Source organism: Pocillopora damicornis, chromosome 12 (genome assembly GCF_964200805.1).
Source record: "Pocillopora damicornis chromosome 12, jaPocDami1.2, whole genome shotgun sequence".
Taxonomy (NCBI): Eukaryota; Metazoa; Cnidaria; class Anthozoa; order Scleractinia; family Pocilloporidae; genus Pocillopora; species Pocillopora damicornis.
The window spans coordinates 5,052,406-5,073,816 of record NC_142681.1 but is presented as its reverse complement, the minus strand read 5'-3'; the positions used below and the strand labels follow the sequence as shown (position 1 = coordinate 5,073,816).

At 35.6% G+C, this 21,411-nt stretch overlaps 3 protein-coding genes and 1 long non-coding RNA gene across 10 annotated transcripts; 2 read left to right on the top strand and 2 right to left on the bottom strand.

The window, feature by feature from the left end:
* Positions 1 to 67: 67 nt before the first annotated feature.
* Positions 68 to 5,767, top strand: LOC113673358 (uncharacterized). Of its 3 annotated transcripts, none has more exons than XM_089188777.1 (9): positions 68 to 685; positions 1,333 to 1,371; positions 1,767 to 1,936; positions 2,385 to 2,551; positions 3,125 to 3,253; positions 3,650 to 3,757; positions 4,128 to 4,246; positions 4,511 to 4,667; positions 5,253 to 5,767. In XM_089188777.1, exons 1-9 carry the CDS (start codon positions 490 to 492, stop codon positions 5,377 to 5,379), a joined length of 1,212 nt encoding a protein of 403 aa, XP_089044903.1. In that variant the 5' UTR covers positions 68 to 489; the 3' UTR covers positions 5,380 to 5,767. The 3 variants fall into 3 exon arrangements, with proteins under 3 accessions (XP_089044903.1, XP_089044905.1, XP_089044904.1); XM_089188779.1 differs by having other exon boundaries at positions 71 to 685; positions 4,516 to 4,667; XM_089188778.1 differs by lacking the exon at positions 68 to 685 and adding an exon at positions 881 to 1,094.
* Positions 5,768 to 6,473: 706 nt separating this feature from the next.
* On the bottom strand, positions 6,474 to 7,597 carry LOC113673359 (uncharacterized). Its single transcript, XM_027189758.2, has one exon. It carries the CDS (start codon positions 7,460 to 7,462, stop codon positions 6,581 to 6,583), a length of 882 nt encoding a protein of 293 aa, XP_027045559.2. The 5' UTR covers positions 7,463 to 7,597; the 3' UTR covers positions 6,474 to 6,580.
* A 439-nt stretch (positions 7,598 to 8,036) lies between these two features.
* Positions 8,037 to 21,189, top strand: LOC113673357 (putative E3 ubiquitin-protein ligase RNF144A-B). Of its 5 annotated transcripts, none has more exons than XM_027189751.2 (9): positions 8,037 to 8,477; positions 13,686 to 13,930; positions 15,464 to 15,568; positions 16,338 to 16,398; positions 18,439 to 18,539; positions 19,003 to 19,103; positions 19,471 to 19,624; positions 20,135 to 20,224; positions 20,608 to 21,189. In XM_027189751.2, the coding sequence occupies exons 1-9, from the start codon at positions 8,447 to 8,449 to the stop codon at positions 20,716 to 20,718; spliced, it is 999 nt and encodes a 332-aa protein (XP_027045552.2). In that variant the 5' UTR covers positions 8,037 to 8,446; the 3' UTR covers positions 20,719 to 21,189. The 5 variants fall into 5 exon arrangements, with proteins under 5 accessions (XP_027045552.2, XP_027045554.2, XP_027045555.2 ...); XM_027189753.2 differs by lacking the exon at positions 8,037 to 8,477 and adding an exon at positions 10,373 to 10,703; XM_027189754.2 differs by lacking the exon at positions 8,037 to 8,477 and adding an exon at positions 11,068 to 11,338.
* LOC149036169 (uncharacterized) lies at positions 16,722 to 17,944 on the bottom strand. Its single transcript, XR_016181473.1, has 2 exons — positions 17,078 to 17,944; positions 16,722 to 16,913 (listed from the first exon to the last, which is right to left on the bottom strand). It is a non-coding gene; the product is annotated as an uncharacterized LOC149036169 (long non-coding RNA).
* Positions 21,190 to 21,411: the final 222 nt, after the last annotated feature.

Sequence of the window (21,411 nt, the reverse complement as noted above, 5' to 3'; positions counted from 1 at the left end):
TTCTCCCAAGCTGCTCTTCGCGACTAGTATCAAAGTTCAGTCTTGTTCCCAGACCTCCGTGTCCTTCGATGACCTTCAGAGATATTCTCAGTTGAGCTGCTTTTCAGCAAAAGTGGTAATGATTTTGGAGGCTCCGTCTTGCATAACTTGGCGATAGAAGCTAGAAAAACGATTAAAATCCGTGAAATAGTGAATTATTCGTTAAATTTCGTCAGATTTCCTGCCCTGATTTTGTGTATTGATTGTGGTCGATTTTTGATCCACAAACAGTTAAACGTCACGCAAACATAGCTTGGCATTTCTGAGTCAAGTTTGCTCTTATAGCTGCTGGCTTGGATCGATGAGGAAATCAGAAGCCGAAGAATTTTCATATCAAACAGCGAGAACCCATGAAGAATCGGAGCTAATAGAGAATTGAAGGGTAAAAAGCTAAATTCAAGAACAAGTCACAAACGTATGTTTTCTTCGTCACGCAACAAATGACCGAAGATGTTTGAGTCTCTAATTGTTTGTGCAAAGATCGTTGTTTTTCCTCAGGGACAATGTGAGGAAGGTCCTTTTGATGTGGTTATAGAGAGAGGTTTGATTGCAGCTATTGATAGATGCAAAGGAGAATGTGGAAACGATAAACTAACTTGTCATTATTTAACCCCGGGCTTTATTGACATTCACAATCATGGCATGGGTAGGATTCCAATTTTGAACATTGTTTCGACAATTTTCCTAAACGGCTTGATAATACGTGTAATATAAAATGATTAGATTATGCTTGCCATATTTATGTCTTTTTAGTCTGGTCATAATGAAAACTTTATGTTAACCCTGTGATCTGATTGTTAATTCTCCCCTCTAAAATGTGTCAACATTCAGTGTTAGATCAAGATAAAAACTTCTATTTGATGAGCTTGAGTATTCTCTTCACCAATTTTCTGGATGATGCATGGAAACTGTAGGGAAAAGTTACATGTTCATCACTTCTGGGAGTTAAAGGGTTAAGTGCAGTAATCTTAGGGATATGCGTGATAAGATGGGGAAAAGGCAGGAGCTCTTGCACAGAGGAGAAGGGGCCCTCTTTCTAACCCTACACAAGACAAGTAAGGGCACTCTGGCTTGATTCTTTTTAAGGAACTTAAGAAGACTGATTCATGATGCATCACCACACCAAAAAAACCTTTGCCCACAGTGCCCACTCAACTTTTAGGCTGTAACCTTTAAGAGTTATATTGCTCATTGCTGTGATAAATAAAGTGACTGAGTGGTTGATAGATTTTTTTCTTTCATATGGTAATAATAAAGCTACTAAAGTTGGTTCTTGGCTGATATTATTGTTAGGTGGGGCAGATGATGTAACAGAGTTTTGGTGTAATCCAGGTACATCTCATTTTTTGAACCCTTTATGCATTAATTAACATCAGTGTGTAATATATTCACTATACTGTTCTCTATGCATTTCCCAAGGAGCTGAAAAGGATAATTTTTTTGAAAATTAAAAGCTTCTTCATTTGATGACCATTTCCTTTATTCTTTCAACCTTAACCTGTGATTCAGAGGTGGTATTGAAACCAGATGCTAGTCACTCTCAGGGGTCCAAGGCTGAAATGCACTTGCTATAAATGCCATTACCAAGTGTGCTTATTAGTTTGAACTATATAGACCATGATATTTCATGGTTCCAGCCAGATTTTTGTTAAACACACAACTAAAAAGAGGAAAGTGAAAATGATCACAGTCACGTAAAGGAGATTAATACATTTTCCTCCTTAAAGACTTTACAAGATCTAGACTTATTCAATATGGAACAACATCATTTTTGGCATCAGTGGTCTTTCCTGATCATCCTCTTGGTGAGAAGGAGGACAAAATCCTGAAAATACTTGAAAGCCATGTGGGACTTATTAATGGAAATGGAGCAGTTTTAGAAGGAATCCATTCTGAGGTACATAATTGAAATGCCAGGCATGATTATTAAAATTGTGTCTTCAGGGCAGATTAACTTGAAGCCACTTTACAAGATTTTGATAAAATTGGCAAATATTACAGAACCAGAGACTCCATGTCAAAATCTGCCAACATGTATTTCTAATGTTGGTAATAGATTGGAGACAACTCTTGCCAATACCCTAAGTCCAGTCTCCTCTCCTGTCCATTGTAAAGAGAAGAAATTGGTCATTGAAATTAGCAGCTTCCACAGGACCCTGATCCAGCAGTTTTCAAAGGAGGATGCAAAGACAAAACATTCTTGAACTTTCATTTTATTTCCATCTTTGTTTTCATTTGTTCCTATTTTTTCTTTTGTTTTAATTAGCTTTGAATGGCCCTTATTGAATTCTCCCGAAGGGAAATCTTCCCTGAAACAGAAATCATTCTTCTGTTTTGAATTACAGGGACCCATTATCGCAGATCTTGGTGCTATGCCACAAAGTTACAACGACATGACCTCTGACGAGTTTGAGCAGCTCCTTGATAAGATGCCTCATTTGAAAGTCATGACGATCAGCCCTCATGCAGAAGCATCTCACAATTACAACAGAATTAAATGCCTGCTGAGAAGGTGTCATTGATTAAGTCATCTTTGAAAGAAAAATAACAATTGAAATATAATATTATCAATGATAACAGGTTGTAGTGTGTTACAAGTATAATTTTCTTAATATTTGTAGATTGTCATTTATTAATTAGTCAATTATGGCAACCCATTGACCCTTAAGAGTAATCAGCAACTAACTTCTCCTTACAATATTTATATCATATGATTTTTTTTTTCTAGCAAAAAGGGGGATTTTAGGTCATGTATTTGTCATAGATTGCCATGGCATGATTGGGAGGGTGTTGAATAAATTTGCCTTCTTCTGTCTCCTTGTTTTACAACCATATCAATTCCCCAAATCACACATTAAAGTCAGGAGAATTAAGGAAATGATCACCAATTAAAGAAATTTGAAGCACCTTTGCTTTTAAGGGGCAGACCCAATGAGGCTCTTTAGACCACGTTTTTAGATCAAGAGCTTAACTGGAATTCAAGTGAACATCTAGTGGAAATCTAGTCATAATCTCCTCTTTTCCCATTGCAACTTGAAAAAAGAAGTTACTAGATTAATACAATAATAATTTTTTCTGTCTCTAGGGAAGTGGTCCCAGCCCTTGGCCATGATAAACAGGCCACTGAGGAGGAAATTCTCACTGCTTTGTCACTCAGCAAAAGTCAACAGCTTCATTTGACACATCTTTTTAATGTCTGTTCCTTCCATCACAGGTATAAGGAGCAGAAAATCACAACAATTTTTTAAATTTTTATGCCCCAAGTAAAGTTTCAATAAACAACTAGGTGGTTGTGGATTTAGAGGCATTGATTATTAATTGACGATGCCTTTCCCTTTTCCTCCTTTCCCAAGAGAGATGGGTCTTTAACCCTTTAACTCCCAAGATCTCTTTAGCAATTCTCCTTCAGTGTCTGCCATACAGTTCTTGTGATGTTAGTATAGAGAATTTGGTATTGGATCAACTTATTATCCCCTAACTGATATGTTTCTTTATTCCCGTTACTTGTCTGCTTGATATTGTATTGATATTGTAAGGAGAAATTCTTTCTTGGTCACTCAAGGGTTAACAGGGAACTCAAGGGTTAACAGGGAAAATTAATGCTTTCTAGATCTCCAGGTCTTGTTAACTTTGGACTCCTGGATGAATTGCCAAACCTTTCAAAGTATAGAGGAATAAAAACCCCAACAGTAGAAATCATAGGAGATCTAGCACATGTGTAAGTACTGATGAACTCAGCTAGTAAGTAAATTTAAAATATATCTTTTTATCATTATGAGCAAGACCTCTATTAAAATGTACATATGGTGTAGGCCTGTCATTTATTTGATTTTCTATGGCTATCAGGCAATCAAAAGATCACAATTTAGAATTAATTATATGACGCAGACTCTGTTAAATAAACTATAACAGAGTTATGTCAAAGTACAGTAATTCCATGTTCTGATAAACTGTGTATTATGTTCATGGTTCTGTCAGCAAGTTAATAATTCTTTTTTGTGTTTGCTTTTTGCAGTAGACTACTGTAAATTTTAACTTAATTTCTTTGAGCCTTTCATCTCCATGATAATATTTGTTTCATTCCCCAGAGATCCTATGGCTGTTTCATTATTGTTAAAAGCCCGCCACTTCAAAAACATTGCCTTTATAACAGACTGTGTTCTAGAAGGCATCCCTGGAAAAACTGTCAAGTATGGAAGCAAACAAAGTAAGCCCAATAAACAAGAGATTTCCATTTCCTGCTAATGTTACAAAGAATCTCTTTAGCTTACTCTCCATTTGGTTGGGTGCTTTTGCCTGTAATTGTGATCATTTCAGAAAATTTTGTAAGTCACTCACCTCTGGCTGGTGATTTGCAAACTTTTTGTTTTGTTCTCCCAACATCCTGCATGGGTTAATTACACTGGTAAACCAAAAAAAAAAGTACTGTCTTTTGCTACTACAATAATTAATCATTGCATCATTCATTCAGTTCAGGTTTCTCCCAGTGGCCGTACTCTGTCAATTGCAGGAACAAATACCTTGGCTGGAAGTTGTGGCACTCTCCTTGGTGCTTTTCACTCCCTGATTCACATATTTAGAGTTCCTTTGGGAGATGCTGTAGCAATGTTATCTGAAAACCCTGCCAGGTACAATTGTGGTTATTGTAGGATAGGTGTTATGCTTAGTTCATGTCTCAAAATTCAAAATTAACAGTGAAACAAACTATACCACCAACTGGATAGTGGTCTGTTCAGGGGATAGCATTATCCATTCCTTGAACAATAACTACTTAGGAAAATTTGACTAAAAGATAAGCTTAAAAAAGGAGTGGTTTAACTTCAGAGTGAGAAATAATTTGGGCAAAATTTTTGGACTCAAACTATGAATAAATAAATAAATATATATATTTATCAGAGGATTTTATTTTATCCCCTGATGAGTGAGTAATCATAAAATAGGCCTGTAAGGATGAAAGCATCATCTATTTGTTTTTTTTCAACTTCATATATATATATATATATATTTGTTTTTTTTGACAAACCTGGCATACCAGTATATATATATATATATATATATATATACATATGTATATATATATTTTTAAAAAACCTGGGATACTTAATCATAGGTTTCAGCAGTTATTAGCTTGTAAGCTCTTGACGTGCGAGTTTTCCTAAACTAATACATTTTAAGGATTTTGACAACATTTATCTTATCAATTAATCTTTCAGAATTGCAAAGATCTCCCATACAGGACTCATAGAAGTGGGAAAAAGAGCTGATCTATTATTGTTTGATACACAGTTAAACCTCTCAAGAACAATTGTATCTGGAAAAGTAGTTTTTCAAACAAACTAGAACTACCTCTCTATAAAAATGTGTATAGATGGTGGAGACTTCTTAAGAAATTTGCTCAATTTGTTTGAACTTATACTGGATTCAAGTAACTTTATATTCATACAAATTAACATTTTAAAATGTATAAAAGTTATAAAAAAGACATTTCATGAGGTGGATAGTTAGATAAATAATTAATAAAAATATTCATATTCACAGCCTCCTGAGGCTAAATTACATGACATTTTCAAAAAGTAAGTGATATATACTTTTATTATACTTGTGGTAGGTTATCAGCTGAAGGCTGAGGGTGATAACCCTTACAGAGACCTTGCTTATTCTGGATATCACAAAAACTGAATCTAATAATTGTTTTATTATACATTGAATAAAAAAATTGGTCACAACAGTAAGTGGAACTGATAATTTATTTCTAAATGTGTAAAAATATACAAACAGCAAGTAACACAGAGGGGGCAAACTTGAAATGACTAAACCTTAGAAATCATGCACTGTGCTCATACATGACATGATTACCCATGGCCTTGAGTGTCCATGACATGATTATTGTGCAATCTGCAGCTAGATGATGTCTTAAACCCTGATTTAGAAAATTCAGTGTACCCATAAAGGAGATAGTGAGTTGAAAGTATAAAAATAATAATAAAAAAAATCTCATTGAAAGTTCTTGCAATTGGACAAGGATGGTGTAAATGTGTTCATGTAAATATTATGATAAGTGAACATTTTTGGCAAAGGCACTGGTTTCTCAACTTCTAGCTGCAAATGGATTCAATATGTCAAGGTCAATAATTTTTCTACACAATTTTCCTTTTTTGATGTATTTAAAATTCATAAATTAACTAAACTTCAACTAAAAATGATATTTCATATATATTATTTTTCATCGCCATGCCATCATCATCAGTTGTTCTGCTGCTAAGTAGTCAAAACATTTAAATTATTCAATGAGAAGGAAACTTCTAAACCTTTAATTCTCATGAGTGACTGGAACAAAATTTCTCCTTACAATATTAATACAATTTCAAGCAGATATGTGATGAGAAAAAAGAAAAATATCAACAAGGAGATAATTAATTAGTTGATCCAATACCAAATTCTTCAAACAAACATCATAAAAATTGTAAGGCAGTCAGTAATGAGAATTACTCGTGTGATCTCGAGAGTGAAAAAGTCAAGAGTGATCTCGAGAGTGAAAAAGTCAAGATACGTTTATCCTAACTTTGACCTCTTCTTTCTCATTGTCCAGGTTTCTGTTTGAGGGAGGCGGTTGAAAAACGTGTGATGTAAACCCCGTGTTCACAATTGCTGGGAAGCCGATACTAACGGCAAGACTGACTATGTCAAAATAGAGTTTGACCATGTTGAAAGTGTCACTGTATAAAGATCCTCCAAGGAGAAACAATATAATGAACACAACCCCAAAGAAGAGAATGAAACACGAAATGACATGAAACACCCCAGTTATCAATTTGAAGCACACGTCCAAAATGTATTTCACCCTAGACTTTATTGGCGGGAAATTGAGGATAAACAGAAATAAAGAACACACCACGTAGGATAAATATATAGCTTTCACCTCGGTCTGTGCGCAGAGCACTGAAAACGAGTGGGTAGGACAGTTTTCTCCGTGCAAAGTGCCCTGTTTCAGAAGTGGTATAGCTGTTGTGTAAACTAAAGTGAGAATTCCGCTCAAAAAACACGTTGCCGAAACAACTACAGCTGCATTGTTGCCTAGTCTCTCCTTTCTTAGCTCGTCTTTCCCCTGATTTGACAGAAAAATACCAGCTGCGTTTAAAATGCACACAATGCATGAAATTTCGAGGACTGCTGTGATCAATCTGCAGGTAAGGGGATCTACTGTCCACAAATAGTCTCCAGGTCGAACCGCGTATCCCCAAAATGGCCAAGGTATCAACAAAATCAGATGAACAGAGAGGTTAAAAGAGTTCGCAGTTACTTGAAATACGATCAGCTGTCTCAGGATATATAACTTAGTTTCCCACTTGTGCTTAGTCTGAACTAAAAACGACCAGTTTAGCCAAAGGCCCACTAAACATGAGACGATAATTGACAGTTCCATGCTGCAGTTGCAAAATGATACTCTTTTGAAGTAGTTATCTTGAGTCCTGCTGCCTTGAAATACATTAAACAGATTGATTTTTTCTCTTCTTTTTCACTCCGAGGTAACGATCAATTTTACATTTTCAGCGACGGCTGATCCCGTTTTCGACGTCTACTATTTCCGGCTTTTTGCTTCTCCACCATCTCGAAAGTAAGGTCACTTAGCGGTCAGCGGTAACCATGCGGGGGTTATTGTCGTCGTCACGCAATCCTCCCTGTCTGTTGTTGAGAGTAAGGTTACTGCGTGACGTGCAAAAGTAAAGTCAGCGTACGCGCAGGAGGCTAGCTGTGCTAAGGTAACTGTCTTAATATTGCTCCTTTACTCTCGCACATTTCATCATTTTTTTCCCTCATTCCAGTTATCAAATAGAAAAAAATCTGGATTACATAATTACCTTTTTAGCTCCCCTTCCCTTCTATTATATTTCTACAAAGCACTCTGGATTTTTCTCCCTAAGACGTCATTGTTGACGTCATTCTAGCGTCGCTCGGTGTGAATACATTAGAAAACTGGCACACATATCTCACTCCGCACGAAAACTAGATATGTTTGAATGTATCAACATATTAGGTTAACATCGTTCGGGTACTAGGGAAGAATGGCAGGCGCTCATTGCTCATCAAGATATATTTAGAGATCCTATCGGTGTTCTGAATTAATTATTTCACAAAGGCTGCATATTTTGCAGGTCTCTAAGGGACTTTTATTGTCTGGTAATCTTTGAACCATTCAACATTCTGTCCAAACAAAATCACTGATTGGTCCACCCAAAATTTCTTATGCAAGAGTCTGAAGTAACGGCTACCAGAAGAGCGAAACAGAGCTTGCCTGTAGTGTTTAAGTTTAGACAGTTCAAGGTTTTCTTAGTTTACGAGTAATCGTCTAAGAGGATTTAATTTCTATGACAATTCGTGCAGGAAAGTTACCCGCAAACCGCCGACAATGGGAGAGTGGTCTTTTTCAAATTATTTTGGTAAGTGCAGTATGATGCCAAGTTTATAATCAAATTGTCTTTCTCTTGATCTGAGCTTGGGTTGATTTCCTCAAGGTACATTTATAACGAGTCAATCACGCGAATATTACTGAATATTTCTGCAAACGTCTGCTAACAGAAATAATTTTTTTTTTTTGCATAATTGACCGAAGCGAATGTCATCCTCGTAAGTGTCAGGATCGAAGGCTTCAAAAAACTTTGTGCATGATCAAAAGATAAATGATTTTACTCGATCTTTGCAGAAGGACTCGTTTTTCACGTATATAAAAGGGATCGACTCATTTCGCCTTGCTTATATTAAGGTTGATTATGAGCCACCTGCGTATTTATTTTGCATACTGTTAAAGGTAGAGACTTTTTTAGAGAATATTTATTCTTTAAACCTAATACTGCTGATGGGACTAAAAACGATAAGAGGTGTCGAGGCCACGTGAGATCTTTTAATTCTGGCCAAAAGAGTGGGTCTCGATCGTCACACTGTTCTTGGGGTGCATCGATGATTTTAGCACGTTGTTAACACCTCGCCTACGACTGAAACCGCCAAAAAAATTAAATTATTCGTCTTTATTGAGGTAATCAAACTTATCCTAGTCTCAAGGTGAACCGTAAGCTTCAGAAAAGCTGCTGATTAGGTTTTGTTCCTCCCTACCAAAGTCTTCTTCTTTGTAAAAAGGTTGTAGGGGTTGAGTTTTTGCTGAAAGGCATCGTTAGCTATTAAAAAGATACGTGCGATTTTTAGGCCTCTATATCTTAGCTGAACTGTCTGCAAAAGTACTTAACGGGGTTTTGAGCTTTAATTTTTACTACCAACATCGGTGTTCATGCTTGTGGGAGTTTTGGGTCAGTTAGTTCTGTCACTGAAAACCATCGTTGTAAAAACAACACGTACGATCCTCATGTCTTCCAAGCATGCGTATGTCATGATCTCGCCCAAAATCTTAGCGTTTAGGTCGTTCTCATCTTGGCTATTTGGGAGAAGAAGAATTTTAAAATCAGTTGAGGTCAGTAGCACCCGAAGAAACTGACTAAATTTTGTTCTTATAATGAACAAATTTGTTGTGGCAGTACTTTCTATGATAGTTCTGCGAATTAACAGATTATTGAACATATCAAGATGATAGCTTGGCCTCAGTTTTCTTCATCCTAATATGCTCTACGATGAGTTAGTCACGACAGGGTAAAATAAAAAAGGTCCATGCTTGTAAAATTCACGTTGTTTTTATGGACAGATCAGGGCCTTCTGAGTCAATGCTAATGTTTGCTCCAACGAGATATGAATTTTAATGAGTCATAACCATCACAAAAGGCATTAAACTTCGGTTACGGCACTTGATAACTTTAAAGAGTCTTTACGTGCATGGAACTCATCTTTAAAAGCTCGAATAATCAAATACACGCAATACCGCATGGCCTCGCTCTAGTACGTGCAGCAAAAGGACATAAACCAATCAGGAATAAATGCGACAATTTCAAAGAGTTATTGAAACTCTAAATTCGTAATATCACACACAAAAAAAAACAAAACAAAAAAAAAGTAGTAAATGGAAAGAAAACTCGCTAAAACTGCCAAACGAAGCAAATGAGTCATGCGAAATAAACAAAACATCGTAGAAATGATCAAATAACCGGAAACACATGCGTAAAAGAAAACGTTACAAAAAAAAAAAAAACAAAAAAAACATAAGGGGGAAAAACTAAAACAAACAACAACTAAAATAGAAATAAGGATGATGTGAATGAGAAAAGGGAGCACCACTAATTGGCCCGAAAACCTTCCAGGGCGCGAAAAAAAAAATTGAAAACTTGACTATAAAGAATCTTATGATTATCACAAGACGTAGCTATCGACACTATTCGCGTCTTCGATTTCAACCAATCGAATGTAAGTATAGTGATTACTTCCGGTTCTGATCTCCATGAGAAAGTCACGAATTTAATTTTCCCTCGCTCACATGGGCTGTTTTGGTTATTTGTGATATTTGTAAAAGGCCATTCAGCGAACTGCAGTTAGAACAAACAGCCAATATTTCGCGTTAAACCATAAAGGATATGTTTGTTAGAAAACAACTTTGGGAGACGAAATGGTGTAAACGAGGAATGGAAACCTCTGTGTAGAGTTCTGTTCAAACAGAAAGAATCAGCTTTAGGCGAAGAGCGAAGAAATAAAGAAAATCTGCAGATACCTGACGAAAATAGCTGTTGAAGGTAGGATTGTTCGTGGATAAATAATCTAACTTCACTCTAAACTTAATATCTTTGTTGAAATATTAAAAACCAGTTTCGAAAGAATTGGTTGACTCCGTTTCACTATCATGATACGTTGCTGGAACTTTGAGTCCAGCAGCATCTTTGTTGTATTTCATGTCAAAATTTCGGTTTCTATGATAGGAAGACGTTCAATAGGGAAGAATTTAAGCCTCGGAACTTAACGAAGGCATACACTGACTGTTACAAAACGTAACTTTTTTTAGATCATTCGCGCACTATGGTAGGTTGCGTGACGGTCTGTTGTTATGGCAGCATGGGAAGTTTTTTACGTATAGACCACGGAAATGCCTCGAGAATTAACTTTTTCGTGAGAGGTTCTCGTTTATTGCAGATTAATGTCCATACATTTTTAATTATCACTTTTTTTGGTACTGAAATACCAGTTTCAAACACTTTTGACCCTTCGGGCCCCTGAGATAATTTTACTTCCACCCAGCCCCTGTACAGTAGTCATTTGAAATTATGACGTCATTGTTATTGTTGTTTTAAAATGTCGTCCGTCGGGTTGTTTGGATGTTTCTCCGGTTTCATTGAAAATTTGGATGAAAATGGCTTCTTTGCTTCTTTTTGAGGTAAATAATTGGCATATTTTAATTTTAACAGTCGTTTGTGTCATTTATGTGATCTGAGACCCATATATCCGGTCTACACGATACGACAATTGAAATTGAAAAATTTCCCATCTTTTTAATGTCTTGAAAATGATCTGCTTTTCGCGTTTTCTTATCAAGGAATTCCTTAAAATCCCTACTACCGGCCCTTGTTTGAATTTTTCATTTATCTGAAAGAAAAGTATTTCTTGATGAAAAAAAAAAAAAGGCTGTTTAGTCGGTCAAGCTCGTTGCGTGAGCGCCGGTTTCTTGTTATCGTGCCAAGCAGTGTTTTGGGCTGTGAAGTCGACTGTGAATGAAACACGCAAATTTTTTTTACCGTTTTCTGTTCGTACAAACGCTACATGGTGAGTTGTGCGTCTTATTTCTCATAAGTAACCTGTCGAGTACTCGGCAAAACAGCGAAGTGTAACGAGGTTCAGATTTATTTCTGGTAGGTTAAAATGTCGTTATATTTTGTGGTGACAATTGGGCTGCTGTCGGGCAAATAATTAAATGTTTGATTTACTGTTAAAATTTGAACTGCCTGTAACTTGTTTTGAAAAATTAGGTTGGCAATGCTTCGTCATTGCCTTTAAATCTGACATTGTAGTAGTAGTTCGCTTTTTAATATTTAAAACAATTTTTTTTCGATCAATTATTTAATTTTATTATTTTATTGGATAATTTGAATGTAACCTTGAGTAAAAAAAAATTCATTTCTCGAATTTCTGGTCTACAATGTACAGGTTAAGTTTTCCATTGACTTGAGATTTTTGTTATGAGGAGATAAAAATAATTATTATTCCTTTAATTGGTCTACATCAGTGAGACTATTTGACTCCTACTTTAAGAGCTTGTGCCAAAAATATTGTTAGAATAATTTATTTGTGTAGGTATCCAAGGTTACTAGATATTTTGAAGCCAATTTGAATTGTAGAAATTGAATATTTGATGTAAAAACCCTGAGGCTGCTGAATTTTCTTCCTGTGCAGACTAAATATACTATAATAATTATAGGTTAAGATTCAGACAGTGTTAGGAAATGAATGTTTGGGAAAGTGCAGGTTAGATATTACCCATTCAGGCATTAAACCCTTCACAATTGTTATAATGAATATAATTTTAGAATCAAAGGTATATGTTCAAAATTGAAAAGTTTTGTTTGTGTATTTAGCTTTTGTCAGAGCCTGACACAAGAACATTCATGCCTGGACAAGTTTAGAACTTTTTCACTACAGCAGACTAGCAGGCTACTTGTTATTCATAATTTTTCTCGAGACTCTTAGCTGTACTATCACAACAGCCAGAGGCAATGTTATTTCTGTAAATTAAGCTTTGAAATGCAGATCGAAGTTCACTGATTCAATTGTGATTAATAAATAGTGTGCTGAAAGTCTGTGATCTTCGATTGGGGTCACTGGTAGTGTTTGAAATCATGACCATGAAGTATTATGAATAATGACCTGGCATTTTTAATACAACATTTTTCATTGCTTTTTTATGTTTACACACTTAAAAGCAAAGTCAATAATTTAATAGTGTCCACGTGAATATCAGTCCTATTTCACACATCATTAACTCTTAGACTGTTCTCAAAAACTTGTTGCATGATTAAGTTTATAACATCAAGCTGTTTAGCATGTCATGCATCAATGCTACAACTTGAAATGTCAGCAGAAGCTTAATTGCTTGTACATCTAATGCAGTGGAAATTATCATCCATCAGTCTTTTCAATTGCTCAGCAGAGAGAAATATTGAAGATGTTTAAAAGCATAGCTACAACTAAGTTACAGGTACTGTAATTGACAGACATTAACCAGGGGGTCTATATAGATTTCAATATACCCTCCAGATAAAAGTTTTTACATTTGACAAATTTTTGTGAAAATACATCATAGCATCCAGATGTTTCTTGTAAAATTGATGAGTCATCTCTTTATCAAAGTTGCTTTGTGAAATTCATTGCCTCTTTAAATACTGAAGAAACATTTCAGGGTGCTTGCAGCCAGGGGCTCCCCTTAAATCCTCTCCATATTGATCAACATATACACCAGTAATTATAATAATAATGTCAGTACTTTGACCTCACAAGTTGTAATTTTAATTTCATATCACATGAGGAGATATTCAAAAATTAGTATTTTTGTTGACTGGTTTGTATGGATGATATGGAGAACAGAAAAAAAAACTAGCAGGGTTATTGTGTTAGTGTTATACAACCTTGCATTTGACTTCAATGCATTTGTTAATTATGTAACATCAACAGTTTGTCCAAGGTCTGGCAAGTACAAGTTTGTAATCTGGATATGTGTTTTTATTTTCCAGAATCACTCAGAGGTGCCATTCATTCTATAGGATCTCTTCTGTATACCATGTTTCCTGCTTTTCTGGCAACACCACACATGGCAGAAGGACCTGGTAAAATGCAGAGGAGCAAGACAAGTTCGCCAACACCAAGGCTTTGCAAGTTGGCTACCAGAAAAATGTTTTATTGTAAGATTTGTTTATCAGAATATCCACACAAGAAGGGCCAGAAACTAGACAAATGCAGTTGTATATTTTGTAAAGAGGTATGTGTTCCTAACTTGTATCCTAGGCTTGTAACTAATAGGTGAATGTAAGGCTAACAGCTCTCTACTCACATTGTTACACTTCCTAAAGTAAACAACTTAACTCTTCCATTCTTAAGAGTGATGACGTAGTAATTTCTCTGCCAGCATCAACACTTTCTCATGCAGAAAGATGATAAGAAGATAGAAAATTTCATGGACTGTTTAATTTAAAAACATTTTCTCATTAGGTTATAGAAATAAGGAATCTATGATAAACAGTGAGGAGAATTTATTTTGAGATTGTAAAAGTGAAAGTGTTAACTTGTATCTTTTATATTTAATTAGTAACATCTATTCATCTGTTTCCAAATGTGACCAGTACTAAAAACTCTCTATTTACACATTTCCATAAGTGACCTAAGGTCCAGTTTTAAACCAAATTTATTTTCCCAGAGTTTCTATCTGCTGTGTCTGGCAAGGGTACATGATCTGTAGTTCATGTGCTTCTATTTTTCTGTGAAGTGCACTTTTAAGGACACTAAGTGTTCTTTTAATAGAACTTGCAATAAACCCCCAGCTGATTGTTAAGTCATATGTTATGCAAATGCTATAAAGTAAGTTGTTTATCATTTGACCTGCACAGCCTGGATCATGTAACTAAAAAATAGCCAAAAAAAAAAAAAACAATGAAAGCTGATATAAGTAGGGCCAGACAGGTTGACACTAGGTGTTATTTTAAAACTTGCAATAAACCCCCAGCTGATTGTTGAGTCATATGTTATGCAAATGTAATAAAGTAAATTGTTTATCATATGACCTGCACAGCTTGGATCATGTAATACAATTAAAAAAACAAAAAACAAAAAATAATGAAAGCTGACGCAAGTAGAGCCAGACAGGTTGATGGGAGACATTCTGGAACAATCCCTGCATGCCGCTCTATCACATCTCAGTTGCATCTTATGAGAATGTGGATTCTAACTTTGGACCTACACTTATTATAAATTTTGGGGATGTTTATGATGTATAGACTAAGTACAGCCATCTGTTGATAGGTACCTGTGATCTGATACTTATTCACTCTGATGAAGGGCTAATGCTTAAAATATCAGCTTTGAGACTTTTTACAGAGGCCAATTTACATTATCAACTAAATTTATAAAGCCAAAGTTATCTTGTTTGATACTCCCCCATCAATGCAGCACCACAGTTTCTTTAGAATCTTACCCCCTTTCTTCACCCATGATGTGAACCTAGGGGACTAAAAGACACAGTGATTATTTTGAATTCATGTTATTTTGGTATTGTGTTCATGAAAATTATTAGGTTGTTCACTAGTTGGTCACTCGTTGATTTTGGCAATCAAGATGCCTTTAATATTAGCTTTTGCCTGGCACACAGATCTTGTTTTTGGCAACTGAACCCATGTAACAAATTGAAGTTTTAATTGCTTGAAAATTCTCTCTTGATTTATTGTTTTGGGCTGTTTTGTCATCTTTGTTGTGATAATCCTGTCTGTTTTGTTACAAAAAGTTGTTGTTTCTTTTTTAGTGCCTGGGAAAGTACGTATCATACTTGATTAACAGTGGGCAAGTTCTAAAGCTGCCCTGCCCTGATGCCTTGTGTCCCAGAAGTGGTAACATGACCAAGAATGAAGTAAGCATTTCTTTCAGTGATGAAAGAGTAAATCTTCTCAAATTTAGCTCTGCCTCAATTGTAAATAGAAGTTTACAAAACTAAGAAATAATTAAAAAAAAAAAAGAAATAATCCAAAACTCAGTGAAAGAGTGTGTCTTGATTGAGTATTGTTAAACCAAAACGAAAGTAATCACAAGGGCTTATCAGGAAAAGGAAAAATTTCTTTAAATTACGAATGAGAACTCAAAGTAAAAACTAAAGCATGTACCAAACTGCCTTGAGTAGACGAAAATGCAGGTGATCAAGTCTTGATAGGTTTTAGTTTTACTTCTGATTGGTGCAATTTTTCTGGGCCAATTAAACAGAGCCAAGTGAAGCAAATCCAATGGAATTCTTTTGACCCTCAAGTGAAAATTACTTAGTCTACATCTGGTTCTTTAACTAACCCTTTACACCCTAACATCAGTTTATTTGTTCTCCATACTGTTCTCTGTACATTTACCAAGGTGCTGATAAGGAGAATCTGTCTAGCAATCAAGTGTTCTTTAGTTGGTGATAATTTCCTTTTTTTTATGACATTAATGTGAGATTCAGGGGAGATATTCTAAGGAGAAATTAGATGCTAGTCACTCTTAGGGGTTAAAGGGCTAATAAAATTGATGTTCATTGTAAAAAGTTATTAATCAAAGAGGAATTTAGATTTTGCATTTCAATTGAACTTTATCCCTAACCAGAATGGTTTAAAAAATATGTTCTCATATTCATACTTGATTTAATTTTTATTCAGATTTCTTTGCTGGTTGACAGTGACATGTTTGAGAAGTATCAAAGACTGCTCAAACAGAAAGGTAAAACATACTTATGATATATAAATTGAAACATAATATAAAGACTTGTAGCATGATCATCACGCCCATTCAGGGTTGTTCAGAAATATTTGAAAATATCTTGATCAGCAATGGACAGCTTGTTTTCAAACTTGTCATTTTGCTTCTCTGATGATTGCAGTTTAATAAAAAATAACTGTGTTGCCTTTTGGAATAATGTAAGAATTGAAAAATATTAAAGATACTGGAAAATATACCCAAATTATAAATGTAACGCGTAACATCTCATTTGCATAAACCCGAAAATAAAGGTTAATTTCGTACTCAAAACAACATCAATTAGAAACTTCCATTATGCTCATTTATTGAGTAGGGCTTAAATACACCTTATGCCAAGAGACAGCGTTAAATGTTCGTTTTTAAAAGAACAGGAATAAAAAACTTGAAGACAGTCGCTGTTGTTTGCTTGTGTAACGCAGCAGATCCAACAGAGCTTTGCATGGTACATGTGCGGGTCTAGCATCTTGAATATACGCCTACAAAGAAAGTTGATTCGTCTGAGTAAGGTTCAAACACTTACTTACCCTCATCTAAACTAACTTTTAAAAAGAGCTCACTGCAAAGAAGAAATAAGTGATTTTTGGTTTCGGAAACGATGTTATTGTTTATTTTTAAACACGGAAAATCAAACACCACTTACCTGCAAAAATGCCTGTATTTCAGCTTTTACTTCACCTCGGCTGCTGAGACAACTCCCAAGCAAAGTTCATGTGTTCGACTACAAATCCCCAAAGTTTTACAGCCATACACACAATACAAACGAAGATATTCAAAGCAAACTAAATCGGAAACCTAAAGTAACTTTCGCTTTGTGTTTATCAATGTGTAACGATCAAATTTCAAGCCTGCTCTACATTGAAATCCGCACAAATAGCGCTCGAAAAACGCTAAACTTCGCCTGATTTTCTCGTGGAGAGAACAAAAGTTAGAAGAAAGGAGAAGCAGACAGAAAGTACTACGAGCGAAATCGTGAGCGCAAAATTGCCGACGTGAAAGAGTACAAACGCAAAACGAAGCAGACAAATGTTGGCGTGACACGGCGGTCTCAGCAAGAGAAACAAAAGCAATTTGCAGTTAAAAAGAAAAAACAATAGGAGAAAGATGCAAACGAGGAAAGAAGAGAAAAAATTCGGCAGCAAACCAGAGAAAGAGTAAGACGATTACGGGAGAAACGAAGGCAAGAAATACGCCAAAGTTCAGATGAGGATACTGCCAGTCCTTCAACACCCACTTTCCCGAACAGGATGGCAAAGAAAAGGGCACTGAAGAAAACGGTTGAGGCTATGCCAAAAACTCCGGAAAAAAAGGCGGAACTTTTTGAAGCGATTTCATCCAGTCCAAGGACAAGAAAAGTTCTTCAAAAGAAAGGCGTAATAAAATCCCCCGAAGAAATAAAAGAAACTGTGGTACTACGAGCCCTTGCAGCGGACATTTCGGAAGGAGCCGAACATGTTAAAAGGAGCCGCTCAAAGAACACACGAGCTGCGTGCCAGTGAAATCTCATGATACAGTCAAATGCCACGCCCGCAAAGGATTGTGGGTAATCAGTAATTAAGCTTTAAAAACCGAACAAACATTGAAATCTTCACTAATTCTTTTTAGAACGTAAATTAGCAAGTATATCTAGCAAATAAAAGTATTTTTGGCATACTTTTTAAATTTTCATGAAAATACCCTATGTTACACATTTGGGCATGATGATTGTGCTACAAGTCAAATGACAAGTCATTATCATGCATAAAGGATTGGCTTCATGCAATTCTGACAACTCTGTGCAATACTGATTGTTCAAAATTGCAACTATATTTCATATAACTACATACATCTTTTCAGAGGAGGCCTCTGCACTACTAGAAATGGTTTTCAGGGGGGTCCTGACTGTCGCTGAGAATAATAAATTAATGTGGGACATCAATAATGTGAGTAAGATTTTAGGCTGCTCACCAAAGTCTACGTTCACTTAATAACATTTATTCACCATTCTTGTGTGTTCTGTTGTAGAGGTTGCTGTTGATAACACAAAAACATTTTGTCCAATGGCTGGTTGTGAAGGAATTTGCAGTGGACTACCAGACCTGGCACAACCTACAGTCTGTCAAGAGGTGAAACATGCTTTATTCTTTTCTTAAGGTAGTTGTGACTTTATGACAGCTTGCATTTTTCAACATTTCATACAGTGTACTTAACTCTTTTACACCTTAAGAGTGACTGGCATCTAAATCCTCCTTACATTATCACCCCTGAATCACTTACTAAGGTCAGAAGAACAAAGGAAAATTCACTAACTGAAGAAGCTCTTGATTAAATTAATTCTCCTTGTCAGATCCTTTGGAAATGTATAGAGAACAGTATGGAGAAATCATCGCATACAGATGTTAGGGTGTAAGGGGTGAACTTGTTGTTCTATTGGGCTCTTGTTGGCTCTTTTTGGTTTATTCCTTTGTTCTAATTGGTCATTATGATCATGGTTATTTGTTTTTATCTTGTGACAATCATTTGGAAAATGCTCTTCAATTGAGATGATTCCAAAAATTACACCTTATTAAGTTACACCTTATTTTTTAGTGTGGGTATACTTTCTGCTTTGCTTGTAAAGAACACTGGCATGCTGCTATGACTTGTGATGAGTATAAGAAGGTGATCTCTGATTCACAATCAGGAACAAGGTAATGTTAAACTTAACAGTAATGCTGTTCTTGAATTCTCCCAAATACTTCATGAACAGCATCTTGCCATTGCAGTCATTAAAGCAAACTTTAGTTTGTTTTGAAGCAAACTTGCATTTTAGTGAAGCAAACTTGTAGTTTAGCCAGTGCTTGCATGCAAGAGGATTGACAATAGTAGCATCTATCAAAAAGAGTAAATTGTTGGTCACAGAACTTGATTTACTGGATTTTTTAGCCGTGTATAACTGCTGAATTGAACATTAAGGTCATGACAATAAAGGGCACATATGCACACTCATTGAGAGAAAGAGACAGAGAGAGCATGAGTTAGACATCTACTTACAAGATCTCATTTTCCATTTGGCAGATTTGTGGATATATTACGAGAAAATGGTGAATCAGGAGACATCAAGGAGTGCCCCCTCTGTCAAGTATTAATAATGAGAGAAGCAGGATGTGCCCAGATGATGTGTGGCCACTGTAAACACATCTTCTGTTGGCACTGCTTAAAATCTTTGGATGTAAGCCAAGCATCAGTTTTTAATTACAATAAATTGTATTACAAATAACATTCAACTTTGTAAGATCTTTTTCTGGAAGAAAAATTTGATACTACCCAGGATCTCATTGATTAAGGCATATTTATTGACCAGAGGATGGAAATACGTTTTTGACATTTTGGGTCTGTGCTTCTTTTTCATAAAGTATTTTATAAAAGGAAGAGACAACTCTGGCTGTGTTGGATTTGCCTCATCTTCATACTTTGGGGTTGGGAGAATTCCCATGAGTTCTACAAACCATTGATTCCATCTCAGGTTCACATAACTGTCTCACACCCTTCAACCTCCCCTTTTGTACCACCGATGTGTAAATCTAGTTTGAAATTAATGAAAATTGATGTTATTACAGCACATTTTAATGACAGGTTTGAATCCAAATCTTGTTTTGGGACCATTTGACCCAAAAGAAAAATTAAAATGCTAATAAAATGTAATCACAGACTTAAAATTTTTATCTGTTTTACTCAACAGACTGACATAATGTTAAGACATTATGACAAAGGTCCATGTAGAAACAAGTTAGGCCACTCACGGGCATCACTATTCCTTCACAGGACACAGGTTAGTTTACCCAGGTTGTTTCTCTTTTGTTTAAGAATATCTTAATGTAGATGGGTACGAGCCAACATCAACATTTCTCCTTTTTTGTGTTGAAATATGCATAAGGATGTCCCAATGGAGAATTTATTTAGGGCAAAGGCTACCAAAAGAAACCTACTTTTATCAAAGTCCTTTGTCATTAATGAAGGTAATAAGTTAACACCATTGGAGAAGCTTGCAATATGAACTTAAAAGCAGCCAAACAGAGGATGCTCCAGCCATTATGATAAACTTTGACTACCACAGAACCAGTGCTTGTCTGAGGAAATGTGGTACTTTTAGATGGCAGGGATTAAAAAATGAAGTGGATTGTTTCTAATCAACTTCTTCATCTGCTCTTTCAGGTTGTTGCTGGATTTGCTTTCTTTGGATTGATGGTTTTGGTGGCATCTCCATTTCTACTGTTAGTCTCACCCTGTTTGCTGCTTTCAAAATGTCTTTTTCGTAACAATTGACATCTCAAAAAAGGAGCAAATTCTTCTCTAAGAAAAGTTGGTTTCAATGTTTCAAATTAAAATTCTGGTCCATTGTAAGGGCCAGTCCAAAAATTATATTGATCTGAATTAACTTGTTGCTGTTGTTGCTGAATAAGTAATTCTGTAAAACAGAAATATGCTTAGATGTACTCCCAATGTCCATTTCTAAAATGAATTAACTGTGATGAACTTATGAAGTAGTGACATTCATATTGATGACATCTGTTTGACTGAAAGTCTTTTCATCCAGTTACTCTTAATAGCAAATTGATAATAGAAATAATAAAGTGTAATTTCTATAAAGACTAAAAGAGCTTACTTTAAGCAAAAAAAGTGCCTGTTCAATTTGTCATAATTCAAGTTCTTAACATAAATTTAATTTAACTGTTACTCCTTCCTCTTAGGATGTAAGGAAAATAATAATAAGAATAAAAGACATTCTTTGCCGTTTGATTGTCCCTGTTGATATTGCCTTGTCCTTTAACTTCATGTGCAGTGCAATAACTGTTCAAAGGCAGGGCTACACTCCCAAACACATTTGTTGAGACAGTTTGCTGCCTTCCAGGCCCCTCTCTGAGAAACACTATACCAACTGACATTAAATAATAAGCTGAATTATACCTGCATCTTTGGTTCCTATATGTGTTCTATTAGAAATCAGACACATATATG